Genomic DNA, 17,154 nt, shown 5'->3' with positions numbered 1-17,154 from the left:
GTACCTATTAAACTTGTCAAAAGAAAAATGGAAGGTTTTTGTCCACCCTTGAAGATTTTCCACCGCAAATGATGTGAGCGGGCGGCTAGTCACAATGGCTTCAAATTATGAAATCACTACGCGTGACTTGACTCTGTCTATTGAGGACGTACCACTATAGCCCATATCATTGCGTTTATTTGCCAGCAGCGTAATAGTAGCCATAAAACAGCGGGATGCGATCACGTCTTACATACGGAGCGTCGATGGTGCCCAAACGGCGTGAAAGACAAATTATCATGTATGTAAGCGATAAAACTTGTCAAGGGAGACTACTCTGGCGTGAAAAGAGAAAGGAAGCACAGATAGAGAAATTAGGATGAAAGAAAACGACCAAATTTGCACTCAATATCGACAAACTCACTGTGGTTTATGGGTATAAGCAGTGGGAATGGCGTCTCAAGTTATCGTCCCCAAACAACAAATCAAATAAGCTTTTTCAGCTTTTATTGCTCTTTTAATTCTTTGTTGTTTGCATTACATCGTTTTATAGTCGATAACTCGGCATAAACATCGCACTCAGTCACGACCTTTTGGATTTATTTGTTATAAATGCGTGCACCCAGTGCAATCAACATGTGGTTGTTATGGGATGTATGGTGAATTATAAGGTCCTTTGTTGAAATGAACATAATCGAGGTACATAGCAGTTAAAATATGTATCTAAGCGGGTTGTATATACAAACCTACAAAGAGGAGGAGAAAGATGACAGAAAGGAATGGATAGGCCCTGATTGGAACAATATTTCAGTGATATCACAGCGTGTCACATTAATGGTGACAATGTAACCGACATATGGCTGAACACGTGGCTGAAAAGACAGGTTATGCGCTAACGTCATTGATTAATTGGAACAAAACAATCATGTTTTGAACGGCGATAAAGATGAAATATGATATTTTTTATTCGGTCTCGGGGTTGCCCATAAACATGTTAAACTGAATGTAGCAAAAATATATATGCATGTAGATGCCATTTTAGGTCTGTTGCATAGTACAGGTAATAACCAATGACAGATTTCTAACATTCCAGTGCTTCTATTAGAGATACAGAAGGGTTAGTGTTCGTTCGTCACGCCGAAGACCCGGGTTCAATTCCCCACATGGGTACAATGTGTGAAGCCAATTTCTGGGGTCCCCTGTCGTGATATTGCTGGAATATTGCTAAATGGGCGTAAAACTAAACTCACATCTATTAGGTTATGCTCCATGCGGGATTCGGACCCACATTCTCAGTGTCAGGCCTCAAGTAGATTGTGCGGTGGCTGAGTGGCTTAGATCGCCGAGTTTGTGTCCTGGCGGCAAGGACACGAGAGAGCGTGGTTTCGAATCCTGGATGGCACTCGACCTAATAAATATACTAAAATCTGCACTTTAATGAGAAAGAATAATCCAAAAATATAACATATTTTACATTTGGCCACTTTTGACATGACATTGTGTGCTCAGTTGTAAACTAGCGGGGCAAATGGAAACGCCACCAAAATAGAAACGACTGTAAATTGTCAAAATAATTGTCAGCCTGTTTGGAAATAGCTAAAAACACATATCTCAAACACGACGTGTCTATTCCAAGTGAGCATTTGCACTTGAAATTCGAATTTCGTGAAAAAAAAAATACACGAATAAAACGGAAACTGTGCTCAAAGTTACCCGAATCAAATTATGGTTTAAAATCTAACCAGGTTTATTCTCTTACATCATTTTAATCGTTTGGCGGCCAGGAAGATGCCTCGTTTAACACCAGCGCAGAGAGGGAGAGAGAGAAATCGGTATATTAAAGATGGAACAGACACAAGAGCATGTGGCCAAGACCATGGGATTCAGGAAATCCACCATTGGAAGACTTGTCACACGACAGATTGGCAGTCCTGCACACAGACCAAAGAATGATAGGCTGAAGGTTTCTACCCAACACGAAGATCGATGTTTGCGGGTGTTGCGCTTGAGGAACCGATACGTCACTCTGACGTCATCAAGCACCAACAGTATTGGACATCCAATCAGCAGACAGAGTGTGACCAGACGACTCCTCATTCATGATCTCTGTGCCGATCAATCTTTTAAGGGCATGACGTTGACGTGCCAACAGCGACGTGCCAAACTGAGATGAACCAGGACTGTACCACACTGGCAGCAGCGAAACGGGAAAAAATAGTGAACTTTGGTGACGAAAGCAAGTTCCAACTCTTCGAGATCTGTCCCCAATTGAGCACCTTTGGGAATAACTGAGACGTCGTATTCGGAAACGCCAAAATCAGCCATTGACGCGGAACGCTTGGCAGCTGCTCTGCTAAAGGAATGGCGTCGGATCCCTAAGCAAGACGTCAGAAGACTCAGCTACTCAGTACGACGCCGGGCCTGCATCACATGTAGAGGCGGCCACCCCTGGCATAGAACAATATGGGCTGCCCCTAAAGTTGTAAAAGCTCCAATTCGACTCTGCGTTGGTGATCGAATACTGGATAATGTCATTCATGTGATATTAGATCGCGAGTTGCGTCGTTTTCCTTCTTGTTATCCATTAAAAACTATTGCTGAATGATTGATTTTTACAATGAAACATTTAATGTTACCATATTTAGCTTAAGTTTTGTTTTAGACAAGAAACATGTTTAGTGGTGTTTCTTTTGGACGCTAGTTTATAATTCAAATTTGTTCCATATTTTCTTCAAAATTAATAATTTTAAGTATGCTTCTTCCAATGGAAACTGTTTCTTACGGCAACCGTGTGATTGGTGCCATGTACTTATTGATGGCCATGTACAGTCAGTTAGCTGTTCTCACATAGACTGAACCTAGTGACGCGGGGCCTACATCACGCCACCGCCATTACTATATTATACTGAAGGGTTAAACGTTGATGGACATTGCGTACGTATACACAAAAACTCGTACTGAATCACGTGACACCGTGAAAAAAACCCACAGATTTAAGAGTATGTCAATAAGTGAGAAGTACATTCATTGTTCACAGAAAGCTAAATCAAACACATCGATCGCCGCGGAGTTTACGACGTATTATAAACTATGTGGTTGCGGCGTTGTATATTTTAGTGAGATATTGGAACGTGTGACACGTTTATGGGAGTTTAATTGTTTGTTTCCTAAAGGATGCGTTTGTTTCCGTCATGGTTGTGGGATTTAGGATTCACATGAGGACCCGGTAACGAGAATGAACTACTCGTCATCAGTGTCATTAAAAAACTCTGGGTTCAGTAATTTCTGATTGTTGCTTTGTTTGGGCCCCGTTCCTCGAAGCGTGAGCGAGTTTAATTTTGCACCGCACTCAGCAATGTTCCAGCTATATGGCGGCAGTCTGTAAATAATCGAGTCTGGACCAGACAATCCAGTGATCAACAGCTTGAGCACCGATCTACGCAATTGAGGTACAATGACATGTGCCAGTCTATAGTCGCCTCTTACGACAAGCATGGGTTACTGAAGATCAGCTCTAGCCTAGATCTTCACAGGTCTCTTCATCACCCTTCGACGATCATAACTCCCGTGCTTTAAGACAGACTTTCAGTTATCGTTTTGCCACGGTCGCTTTGAGGAACAGAGTCCTGGGGACCGTTGCACAAATCGATCTTAACGCTAGGGTGACCGTACCTTCCCTTAACACAGACTAAAGGTAGTCTTAGCACTAAGTTGGTTTAGTACAACAGCATCCTGATCGTTAATATGCGATCATATTCTCATGAATTGTATGCATGATACCATGATGCTTTACAAAATATTAACATTTATTTCACAAGTAAAATATGTTAGTATTTATCTCAGCATTCCAGTATATAAGTATATATCTCAGCATTAAAATGTTAGTGTGTATCTAAGCATTACGGTATAAACCTATATATCTCAGCATTAAAATGTTAGTGTGTATCTAAGCATTACGGTATAAACCTATATATCTCAGCATTAAAATGTTAGTGTGTATCTAAGCATTACGGTATAAACCTATATATCTCAGCATTAAAATGTTAGTGTGTATCTAAGCATTACGGTATAAACCTATATATCTCAGCATTAAAATGTTAGTGTGTATCTAAGCATTACGGTATAAACCTATATATCTCAGCATTAAAATGTTAGTGTGTATCTAAGCATTACGGTATAAACCTATATATCTCAGCATTTAAGTATGTTTGCATGTATCTCAGCTTCACGAAATACAGGTCAGGGTACAGATTATTAAAAAAACCCGACAAGGTACTGGAATCTTAGAGTTGACTGCTGATAGCATGCACGACCTTAGACTGATGCTTAGTCTCTGAATATATATAATTTTGATTGTAACAAACAAACCCACTTTAATTGAAAAGGAGACCCAGGCGACCAGAGAACCTGAGGAAGTCTAGGCTTCTTTCATTTGCGACTTTAGCACTGTAGAGATGACTTGGCAGTAGGCAATATTATGTGGTTCAGGACTGTGAGACAGACTTGGACGGCTTCTCCATTCGGATTTTCGAAAACTATGGCAATCTATAGCTTCTTTAAAGTGAAAATTAAGATATTCCCCTTAAGAAAGATACATTTGATTACTTCAATGGCCACCACAGATATGACAAATACATGAAACCACTGCATGCAGGACATCATATCACAGCAGTGACACCAGACGTTCAACTACTGACCACAATATTAGGAGAAAATAAACAAAATAAAATTTCGCTTGGAAGTTTGACCCAGGAGAGCTGTTATCTGACGTGCTGACAGTTTTGCCGATGGAAAGCATCAGCGTATGAACTCGTCACCTCTGCGTCACCCCACCCTTTTTCATTTTTTCCAATATAGATTTCTGTACGAAAACCATATCCGCGCCGTCATTAATGGATCTTTAGTCATATACCCCGCTGTTGATATGTCAAATTACACACAAAGATGCTCGTGTTCAGCAGCTATGTGTCGATGCTTAATAAAGCCGGGACGGTCATGTAACACGCCTTGCAATAAGCGTCACGCCCTTGAGGTAGTCATTGATCTTCAGACCACGAATACCAAAATGAAGACGGCTGCATTAGCTTGTTAGGAAGTGTGTTGTCAAAAAATCTAGATTATCTAATTTGAAACAAATTTGTAAAGAGAAACTGAAACGTCAGTAAAGGAGAGGAACGTCAGGCTCCTAAATTTCTCCTTACATGTATCTCAAAGTTAAGTCAGGGTTCCAGAGAGCAAACCACAAATACGTATCAATTTCTAGATCTCAAAAGGCTCCTGTATTTCTAAGTTAAGCCAGGACTGTAGATATGCTACAAACATGTGTCAGTTCCTGGATCTTAAAAGCCTCCGTATCTCGAAATTAAGCCGCAGTCCAATCTTACATATCACAAAAACATCTTCACTGTTTGTCACCTACGGTCCTGGGACCCTTTTCACAAAACTCTCGTAAGCCTAGGGTCTCGTAACTTTTCTTGTAGCACTTGCACCTCCTATGTTACAGTATGCCAGGTACAAATGCTACGAGAAGCGTTACGAGATCTTAGGCTTATGAGAGTTTTGTGAAACGGGTCCCTGGGCCTACATTTTCCAAGTTCTCTTAGCGCTAAGAGGGCTATACATTAACATTAACGTACAATCTTAGCGCTAAAAGGGCTTCGAAAACATAGGCCTTGAATCCTGCCTTAACATAATAATGCCCTTGTGTGGATAAGGCTCTGGATCCTATCTTAAGATAATAATGACTTTGTGTGGATAATGTCCTGGATCCTGCCTTAACATAACAATGCCTTTGTGTGGTTAAGGTTCTGGATCCTATCTTAACATAATAATGACTTTGTGTGGATAACGTCCTGGGTCCTGCCTTAGCATAAATATACCTTTGTGTGGATACCGTCCTGGATCCTGCCTTAACATAATAATGCCTCTGTGTGGATAAGGTTCTGGCATATGATTTTCGAAGCTCCCATAGGACTAACGATAGCCGTAAGTGCCACACATTAACATAAATAACGACTAGCGTAGCAGTAAGAGCGCTTCGAGAATCTGGGCACTGGATCCTACCTTAACATAATAATGCCTCTGTGTGGATAATTTAACTCCAAATTCAACGTTGTTCCCGAGTTCATTCTGACAGTAAACTCAATGAGCCCAAACGGAAACAGATCTGATAGTGAACTGTTGTTGAAAATGCAGCTACGGCAGCTTGACAACTCGGATTCTTCTTTTCCAAGAAGACACTTCCGGTAAACGTTTGTATATCTTTTACCAATTCGCGAGTATGTGACTTTCATCTCTGGAACATATCATACTCTGGAACATATCATACTCTGGAACATATCATACATATCATACTCTGGAACATATCATACATATCATACTCTGGAACATATCATACTCTGGAACATATCATACTCTGGAACATATCATACATATCATACTCTGGAACATATCATACTCTGGAACATATCATACATATCATACTCTGGAACATATCATACTCTGGAACATATCATACTGTGGAACATATCATACTATGGAACATACTCTGGAACACATCATACTCTGGAACATATATAACCTTTGAGCATATATTACCTTGGAACATATATAACCCTGGTTCATGTATTGCCTTGGAACATAAATTACTCCGTAACACATATTACTCCAGACCATGTAATGCGTTGGAACATATATTACTCTGGTACATGTATTACCTGGTTCATGCATTACCCAGGTTCATATATTACTCTGCCTGGAGAGCGGAAGGTCACGTCATACCAAAAGACATTAAAATATGGTGCTTCTTGTTCCATGCCTGGTGCTCGGCATTAATGGGCCCAACAAGGATTAGTCGGCTCGGCGTCAGTACAATGTGTCTGAGTGTATTAGTGATGCTTATCTCTGCCAATCTATCTCAGGTGAGCTAGCACTATAAAACCAGCCTAAGTCAGGACTGGTACAAGCAGCCACACATGCACACGCATGCACGTCATTATATAAGCGAACTTGTATGACGTTAAACCCCAGTTCGCCGCACCTCATATATTACTGTGGTACAGTTTTACATTGGTCAATGTGTGACACTGGAATAATAGTTATCATTTCACTTCCATCACTGTGCAGCCTGTTCGTATCCCCGTCTCCATGGGAAAACGCCATACAACCCAAGATATCAGGCCCAAGAAGGTTCTGCATCGTATACCCATTGAAGAGGACATATCGCGCTTCATTGCAGTCTCCCGATTGAAACTAACGTACAGTGTCAAAGGTTACAATAAATTTTGTTAAGTGCACTTTAAATTTTGTTTCATACACGATAGAATCAAAGAAAAGACTTTCATCGATCCAGGGACGGTTATTACTATCTGTAGGATTGTTCAGGAAATAAGCATTATGTTGTGGTACCATAATTATTACTTGACGGAAACTGCACTACTGTTGCATAGGTCTCTCGCTGTGTTCATGGGAGCATGGGACCATGGTGGCGCCGACGTTCCCATCGATGCAAGAAGACTGTTTGGTTTCAACGTCGACATAGCAGAAACAGTGATAATAAGATAAATACATGTCTCAAGCTCGGAAGTTTTTCCAACGACTTGGTGAACAATTAATTCGCTTTGACAGTTTGATGATAAATCATTTGTATTCACAAAATTAATCCCTGCCAAACTGAAGTTCATACCATACCACTAAAGCATGTAAATACAGAATGAAGCACTGTTCCTGTTTTAAGCTTACAGTTTATGTTTGGATTTCTATATAACTTTGTTTTGCAGAATGAGATTCTAATTCAGTAATAGTCACATTATCTCCTATTCATGTATAGTGCAGCCCCAAGGTCGAGATTCTGCCGCAGCAAGTTTGACTGCAGTCTGTCTGGCGGTGTTTGTTTGTTTGTTTGTTTGTTTGTTTGTTTGTTTGTTTGTTTGCAAACTAAATTTTATTATATGGAACAACATGGCGGTTCAATTTATAACGCAACAATGCTACTTTTTTCACTATCCTTTGAAGTCAGACTGGCGTTGGATCGCCTTTTGCAGTCGCCAAGCAATGTCATGGCAGAGAGAGCAAGAAAACATAACGCTTGTCTAAACACAATTTATTCACGAACGAAATTGAACCCGGACCTTAGGGCGACAAACGACCGCTTTAAATTCTCTGCTGTCCCACCGCACTATCAACATCGATAGCTCGGCTTGAAAGTACCAGATCCCTGGTTTTCCTTAAGGCAATTTGCTGAATGTTGAGACGAAGAAGTCTGATTAATATCTGAGTTGATTTGTTTATCGTGGATTAATAATTTCATCACACCAGACCACGGCATATCGCCGATGACAAAATGGAAACATTCCGGGACCTCTGTGTCCGGACAGGCAATTTGGGCAAGGGCAGAGAATAACCAGTCTCAATTATCCTACATTAGGAAAACAGTTTGTAAGTAACCAAGACGATGAAAGTAATATACTCAGGGGAGCGAATAAGGGATCGTGTGAAAGTACAAGTGTTCCTGTATCTATTTCCAGAATTTCACCAACAGTGTATTACATACCTTGAGAAGAAAGCTGGAAAATAATACAGGAACACTTTTATGTTTTCCGTTGTTCGTTTCCATGAGAATATATGAAGTAAAAAAGATAAGCAATGAAAGGATGTATTTAAAAGTATAAACGGACGATTCAAGATTTGTTTTCAGTAAACTCCGGAACATATTATAATATACTATGTGCATTATTAGCAATTTACGTAAACAACCCGCATGCAGAAGTCTTTACGTTGTTCGTCTCACACTGAGACATTAGAAGACGAGAGCACGTAATGTCAATTCACTATGACGCCGAATGACATTACTTAACGTCATAAAGATAATCTACAACCGTCATAAGTGTGAAATATGTACACGCAAGACCAGACAAAAGGATTTGGAGCCTCCGGATGTTTTTTTATAATCAAATTTTTGAAATGGTCATCAAACCTATGTGTGGAGAGGCTACCTTTCATATTCATTTCTGAATGACAAAGTTGGTATTTTCAGTTCATGGTCTTTTTTCGTGTTTCTCACTAAGTGTAATAAATGAGCAAATTAGAATAAAGTAGAACCCGGTGGGCATTTTGTAATTTATGAATACGAACAAAATACATGTCGAGGGGATTAAACTTGTCAACACGGACTAGGTACTGGCGGGCTGCGAGTTAAATGAGCCTGTTTGTTGACAGAGTAATACATTTCGCACGCTAGACATACATACGTGTTGGTTAGTCCAAACCTTACCCTCTTGAAGAAAGAACGTGGGTATAATTATTTCTATTGGAATGCCGTTTAAATGTCAACGTTAAGAGGGCTTCTAACAGCTAAACTAATGGCACTACGCTGATCAAGTCATGGATTCTGTGCGTGACGAGTTCTTGTCCTCCATTGTCTGCTTCGTGTTCCGCCGTTACATATTTGGACGAAAACCAACCAAATTATATTTGTATGCTGTTCGCAATTCATGGGATGTATAATGACACTTTTAAAGCAGAATCAGCTGTAACATGTGTATATAAATAAGGAAGCCAAAGAAATGCCAACACATGCTTTCATCTTGGTGAACTTGGATGTGATTCGTTGGGCAATAATAGGCGTGCGTGATTTGCCATATTTGGCTAAATGTTATCATTATCATTTGGGTCTGGTATATCTTTTTAAAAATTTCTTTCAAAACAAATCAACGTGAACTAATATGTCATTCTTATCGGTAACATCAGTTTCATGAATTGTTTGTTGGAAATTTGGAATTATTGTACAAGGTTTAGTGTGTAGCTAAGTAGTATTTTTGGTTAAGTTTAAATTTTCATCTCCAATTTCAGAAGACGAGGATTTATGAAATGGACTCCTTCATAACCATCTTGTCAGCTGACACCTTAGAGTCAGTGTTTCTGCTAACTCGGTATCGCGTAAGGAAATGCGTGTTGGTAAATCAAGTAAGCCAAAATCTCTACTTCAATGAATATCCGCCAGTTTAAAGAATCTAATCAGCTTTATCGAAACTAAACATTATTGAGCTCTGAGCATTATATTATTCATGTAGATGAATTTAATGTTCCCATCGTTGGTCTGCTATGTCCTGTTGGACATCCTTCAGATGGCTTAGGGTGTTGATGCATTGCAGCTGACGTTCAGACAACGTGTTAATATACATGCAATTTATAACAACGATGTCAGAGTGTTTTATCTTGTGATAAATGAAATGTATATCGTATGTGCCATGTATCGGACGTGAACGATATTGTTAAATACCGAGATACTCCCATCAGTCGATGAATATTGAATCTATGTTGAGCATTCGGTTATTTCGATATAAGCAATGAACGTTTTGCCGCGACCATAAAAGATAGGATTAAAGCAGACGTTGCGTTTTCAATGCTGTTTCATAAATTTGTACACGTAAACAATTTGTTTCTGACAATATCAATGACAGCTGTAATCATGGTCACAATCCTGTAAACAATTCCTGGTGCACCGTATCAGTTACAAAGAGCACAAAGCAGGACCTGCAACGTACCCAACAATCACTGATGTTCATGTAGATTTCTTGCACGAGTATCAATGTCAAGAGGTCATCACCTTCTTGTCAATTTCTGAATGACACAATTTACAAGTGAACAAGTTAGGATGCTACATACAAATTTGACTTGTGCACCCCTTTCTGGATAAATGTTAATTTCATATCATCTCTTGATTGATAGCTGTTGTCTGAAACTAACACACTGACGCGGAAGAGGAATGTCCATTTCATGTTGAGGTCCACATCCTTTGCAAACCCTCTCAATTACGAGTGTCAACGAGGGGCACCTTGGGACTTAATTGCTATTGTAGGGACGCGTGCCTTCTATTACTGCAGTCAACCGGTAGGCCTGGGGGATCACCGGTACTTATCTACATTATTTACATACTTAGAGATCCCCCTGTATTAGGGTGTCATTGGATTGCAGCTGTCAAAGTTTGATATACGACAAATTGGAAACAAAGTGGCGACACGCGCGTCAGTAATAGAGAGATTTAGCCTATTATATCGTGGACAATAGTAATACACCATGTTTAAGATTTCTGTGTGCGTATACCATGTATTTGCTCAGAACAATGGTTTCAATTTCAAGTGGACAATTTTGCTTTTCAGTGACAGAATATTTCTCTGCTGTGATGAAAGTAATTCGGTAAACCTGAAATATGAGCGTGCAGCAATAATATCTTGCAAGCATTCACGATATGGACAATTAACACAGATAGTTTACAATACATTACAGTTACATTATAATGGGGTTATTTTGAAAGTATACAACAGCTGAATCTGACAACAGAGCCTTGCCTGAACAAGTCAAATATGTATTTGCAGTTCCTTATTTCAATCTGTTTAACGGTGGTATTGAGATATTTTGAAAGGAGAACGGAAGTTTACATTTCAATATTAAAATATTTTATAAACTGCTTTGCACTGGTATGTGAAAACCCTTGTCTACTCACTTTGATAGTTTTTCGTTTCGCTGACAGAACAAAAACATTTGTTTCATCTTGAACTAAACTTTCTCAAAAATACTTCATCAAGTCCATAACTGAATACATTTAAATACTTCATTTTAAGTCCAGAAATACAACGGGAAATTTATGAAAATATCGGAAACTCTAGGAAGTGTGAAACGTAAGTTTCACCATCTTGGTACTAAGATATTACATATACTAAGCATCTTAGTAGTGTCGTATTTGGCCACCAAACATGTCACTTCACGTTGGTGCAACTTCACACGTTAAAACTAGCCTCTATGTTAACGTTTTGTACTGTTTCATGGACTTCTTGTAGCAGGTTTAAAGACGAGGTTCATCTCCGTTCAAACAAATCGATCGATACTTTTAATACCGATATTGGTTACCTGGACCACACAGTAGGCAGAGAAGCATATTTCAATAGCCTGTTTTTGCTGTTCGACAAAGCATTTGAGTACGCTATCATGCAAATGAATAGATGTCTTCTCACAGAACCAAATATCTATTGCAATTTCAATAAAGCCATATGTGGTCAGTGCATAGTCGGGTATTTTTGTTTTCAATTAGATGAATCTATGTGTGATTAAAATAAACACATATGATAGATATAAGATATGAAAAACATTACAAAATGCAAAGTCGCATTGACGAATCCCACAGTCTTCATGTGAATAAACCACAACGTGCACACAGACGCAAAGGAACGCAGTTATTTCAGTGACATAGATGCATCAAGTTGAAACTATTTCGGGCCACGTGTCAAGCAAAAGAATTATTTCTCATAAAACCACAAGTAATAATGGGCAAACGTGTATGATTAATCAAAATTAGAGTGGGGAACATGATAGCGAAATATAAGACCGACACGCATTCATTCTTACCTTGTAACATGGGACTTTGAGATTTTCGAAATGGAATAAAACGCACATGTGACGCATGTTGTTTCCATAGGAAAATAAACTAATGACAGGATTCCATTTAACTTTGAAACTGTAAATGATGGAATGTATCACCAGTGTGTAGTTTATTAGCACTCGTTTCACTATTAGCACATGTTGAAGCATATATTTGTTAGTGTCTCAATTGATCTACCCAAGCTGGACCGGCCAGAAACAGAACACTGCCTCTCGGCGCATTACCATAGCAATCCTTCAGAGGTAGCTAGAGGCTGTGGACCAAATTTTAAGAAATGTTTGATGTCTGTTAAACTTCATCAAGGATGCAAAATGTTATTAAAACAACTTCTTTAATATGATGACACGCCCCCTATCCTAGTTATTCGATAACATGACAATTATGCATAAATATGCGACCCAACACTCATTCCCCCAACACCCCTTCCCATTACACACACCCGCACACTCCCTCCAAATTACAGGTTGCATAATTTGGTTGTCCAATCGACCGGTTACACATTTTAAATGTCGTACTCTAAAACTAACTTGATAAATCTCGTCGCTCACAATTTATGAAAACTTCCTGAAATCACCAAATCCGTCTGATCCGGAGAAACTAATTGACAATTCTCTCACCGTGAATGATTCAGTAGTTTCCTTGATTAATCTGAAAATGCAATTATCACTTTATGGCCAAGTACTTGCAATGTTTCAGGGAAAACGAATAAAACGAAAACGACGAAGCATTATGCTGCCACGGTTTCCTTAAATCTTTAACTATGACGAAACTGTGATAGCTGTTTCACATTAAAACAATTACAAGGTACACTATCACCGGAGAGAGTGCCGATTTGTAGGACAACCATTGTCCAAGCATCTTAAAACAACATTCATGCATGCAGAGAAAGCAAACTTGATCAGAACACATTCCCAGCAGGTCTTCGTTCATTGTTGATGTAGTTTGGAGTTTTGTTTTAAATCTCAAATGAGAAATGTCATATGCATCACAATTTTTATCACAAGATTTGAAACCCTGTATATATGTAGGTAATTACTTAGCACATCATTAGAGGTGCATTGTCTCTTTTGTAGGTTAGTGTAACAGTTTATTTTCACATTTCAGTGTTTTGTATTGTGTTATTGTTTGTTTTGTAGGTTAGTGCAACAGTTTATTTTTATATTTCAGTGTTATGTATTGTTATGGTTTGTTTTGTAGATTAGTGTAACAATTTATTTTCATACTTCAGTACCTTGTACTGTGTAATTGTCAGTTTTGTAGGTTTGTGTGACAGTTTTCATTAATTGTTTTACACTGAACTATTAATTCTCTCTCTATTTAGGCTTGTAGCACAATTGATATTCATAGTGTGGGTATTGCATTATATAGTAGTTTGTGAATTTGTGTAACTGTTTATTTTACAGTAGCTGTTTTGTACAACATGCTTATTGTATTGTAACACTGTACAGGTGTTCATTTTCGCTTACCTGTTAACAGCATCTGTTATTTTGCTGTGTGGATATAAACGCACCTTCTCGTTATATGTTATAAGTTACCCATTTGTATTATTTTCATTATCGCTAGACTTCTAGCTCCAGTGAAAACTGTTTTGTCGGATAAACGACGTTTTACATCACACTGAACAGTTGAATTGTTTTGAAAACCAGCAGGTGTGTATAAGCACAGATCATACATACATACATGCTAGTACGTGTTGTAAAAATGTCTGACGATGTGGAAAATGTACACAACATTTAACAGTACACTTTAATAACCGGATATCTGAAGGATTACCCATTACACTTCAACTGAATTCTTTTTCATGCAGAACATATTTTCACCTACATGTAGATTTGGGATGAAATACCCCGACAGTATGTAATTGAGCTGTGTTTGTTCCCATAGCTAACATGCATCCATGGGTATTACATCTTGATGTCGTTATCTTATTTCATTGTGACAGAAGATTTGAATTTTGAACATTAAGAACATATTCGGTTTTGAAGCATAATTGTTTGTTGCGGTCTTGTCCAAAGCAAAGGCCAAGTTTGACCGACATGTACAAAGGCAACATTGTTCCTGGCTGTAACATTGTGAACCCGTAGAGACCATTGGTCAAGCATTCAGTCAGTGGTCATGTTTAGATAACCACGATTTGACCTTGCAGAATAAAAGAATGCATAATAAATGTAAAATCCGTGCTTACTGTTATTTTCTTACGGACTAATATTTCACCACGAAAACAACGAAATGTGTTAATAGGGCATATCAAACTGCCTAAGCAGCACGGAATTCTTTAATAACTAGTTGTCTATGCATCTAATGAAATAGCAGAAGCAAGATAATTATTATTTTCTCTTATCACAGGAAAATAAGAGCAGGAAGTAAATCGTTCAGGGTGTCTGTAATATGTTTTTACCAAATGTAATTTTACTTTTCAGCAGAGTTCAGCAGGTATAACTTATAAAAAAATCACCTGATTATGTTCCAAACAATATGATCAGTACAGCGTCACTGCACGCGTGAAACACGTCTCCTTCAGAAAAGTATTCCTTATTCAAAACGAACAACATCACTATTCATAACAAACAGCATCACTATTCATGACAAACAGCAACCAGCTGCGTTCATAAACATTATGTCATTTGAAATTATTAACCCATTAGGTGTGTAGAGGTACACATCCTACATATATGCCAGTACGTGTTGTAAAAAATGATATACAAAATGTACACAAACTTTAACAGTACACATCAAAAATCGAATGTCTGAAGTATTGCTAATGACTCTTCATTTGAATTCATTTTCAGGCAGAAAATATTTTCTCCTACATGTACATTTGGGACGAATACTATATTTTATGCATAAATCAGGGAATGTCAGGGAAAACATGAGGTGTTTAGTAGTGACCCTTTTAAAGAAAGATTCATTTTGAAATTATATGCATTAATTATTTTCGCAAGCATTATCCAAAGGAATACATCATCACCATGCGAAACAGAGCTAAAACAATACGAAGTCAAATTTACTGACAAAATCCCACTGAAATAGTAATCGAAACATTGTGAAAAAAGTATTATGGTGAACAGAGAAATCTACTTTAAATGTTCATCTTTTCAGTTGTGCAGAATCCAATCACCTCGTATCAAACCAGTGAAATTGACAAGTATATAAAATATTTAGCTATGCTGGACGCATGATTAGCAAAGACATTATCACATATGACTGCATCGTAACAACATGTTGTGTTCAGTTCAACACAAACATGCAAATTATGCACGAATGCCTGTCAAACCTACATCCTTTTTATAAATGCATTTCGTTATCTTTGAGAACGATTATTTCGCAATTACTGTTCCACAAGGGAAATGTACTAGATCTACCTATAGGAACAGACAGTGGTATAATTGTGCACGGATTCTATCAAATTTATACCTATCTACTCGAGTGTGACTGGGGAACGCAGTGCAGTCTATTTCAAGTCAGTCTTACGTCAATTTCAAATCTACGACTCGTGGCTATATCAAAGTCGGTGATGTCAATTTCAGTGATATGTATCATGTATATTTCACATTCGTTTCACGAGCTAACGTGCTCGTTGTTTTTCTTCATGATTTATGTCGAAAAAAAATATGCCCTATTCATTGTTGCAAATTTCACTTTTGACTGAACACGATAATGGAAACATATGAATGTTTTCGACAGGTGCCTTTGCTTACCAGGACATTTCTGTGTGTTTAAAAAAAACCATACTTGCATTGTTATAGAAAACTAAGGTTGTTGTCAACATTTCGCCTCAACGGATCGCTACGGTGAAAGGACTTGCTATGGATTAACAAGACCCCCTTCCAGTTTGTTCGGGGTAAGTATGCATTTTATTGTTCAAAATACTACACATTTTAATTGACTTCAACGATAATTTTGTTACAACAAATCGACCAGTAACTGAGACATATTTCAAACATTCTGCTGTAATGATTATATAACGTCATCAATAAAGATACATCATTAGGCTGTTTGTATATTTGCTTACACACCATGTTAAAAACACATTATTAATATGATCTACTGACCGGTACCAAGGAAGATTGCGGAGCCCATTCGGCCAGTCAAGCGACCAATCCATTCTCAGTTGTCGTCTGCTCGCAAAGATCTCGTCTGCTTCAGCGCGTGCGCTCGTGCCGCGTGATACCAGCGTCTAACCTCACGCGCTAACCTGTTCTATTGATGACGTAGTGGCATTGAATCGGGCCAATAAAAAGCAAGTTTTCTTGGATTACATTTGCCCGAAATTCGAAAGTGATTCCTCAAGACTGTAAAAGAGTCACCGCATGAGACTTTAAGGGGCGTAAGAGACAGACTTATTGAGAAAGGCAACAAAGAAAGATTTACCGATAACAAGACAATATATCATACAGCGGAGCTTTATTCGTGACGGAGAACATTCCATTCTGCTTTGAAGTTTGTATTGCCCTCATTACAGGTATAACTCGACTCCCAATTATCGTAGTAGGTACACACTTGGGTCATTTTAATTAGAAATTTTCAACTCCGTTTGTTCCAATAATTACTCTTTTAAGCCTCGTAGTATGTGACTTGTCTAACACTTGATGTACAAGGTAACGGGCGGATTTGTAACAGATAATAAACTGATCGGGCAGCTTTCATCTGAATACATCGTTAACATCAAAATGGATTCACTGAATCTTAAAAAGAGCGTGCATGATCGTTCGGTTTTTAACCACTGACATCACGTGTAC

At 38.4% G+C, this 17,154-nt stretch overlaps 1 protein-coding gene across 1 annotated transcript in view; it reads right to left on the bottom strand.

Moving 5' to 3' along the window:
* Window positions 1-16,539, bottom strand: part of LOC137296961 (T-box transcription factor TBX2b-like) — a 94,334-nt gene extending 77,795 nt beyond the window's left edge. Inside the window, exon 1 of the mRNA XM_067828901.1 lies at window positions 16,468-16,539. Coding sequence (XP_067685002.1) covers window positions 16,468-16,520 — 53 coding nt within the window. The 5' untranslated portion in view covers window positions 16,521-16,539. The remainder of the gene's footprint in view (window positions 1-16,467) is intronic.
* Window positions 16,540-17,154: the final 615 nt, after the last annotated feature.

The sequence above is a fragment of the Haliotis asinina genome, chromosome 1, assembly GCF_037392515.1.
Source record: "Haliotis asinina isolate JCU_RB_2024 chromosome 1, JCU_Hal_asi_v2, whole genome shotgun sequence".
Lineage (NCBI taxonomy): Eukaryota > Metazoa > Mollusca > Gastropoda > Lepetellida > Haliotidae > Haliotis > Haliotis asinina.
The sequence above is the reverse complement of the archived record's forward strand: the minus strand, read 5'-3'. Positions and strand labels throughout refer to the sequence as shown.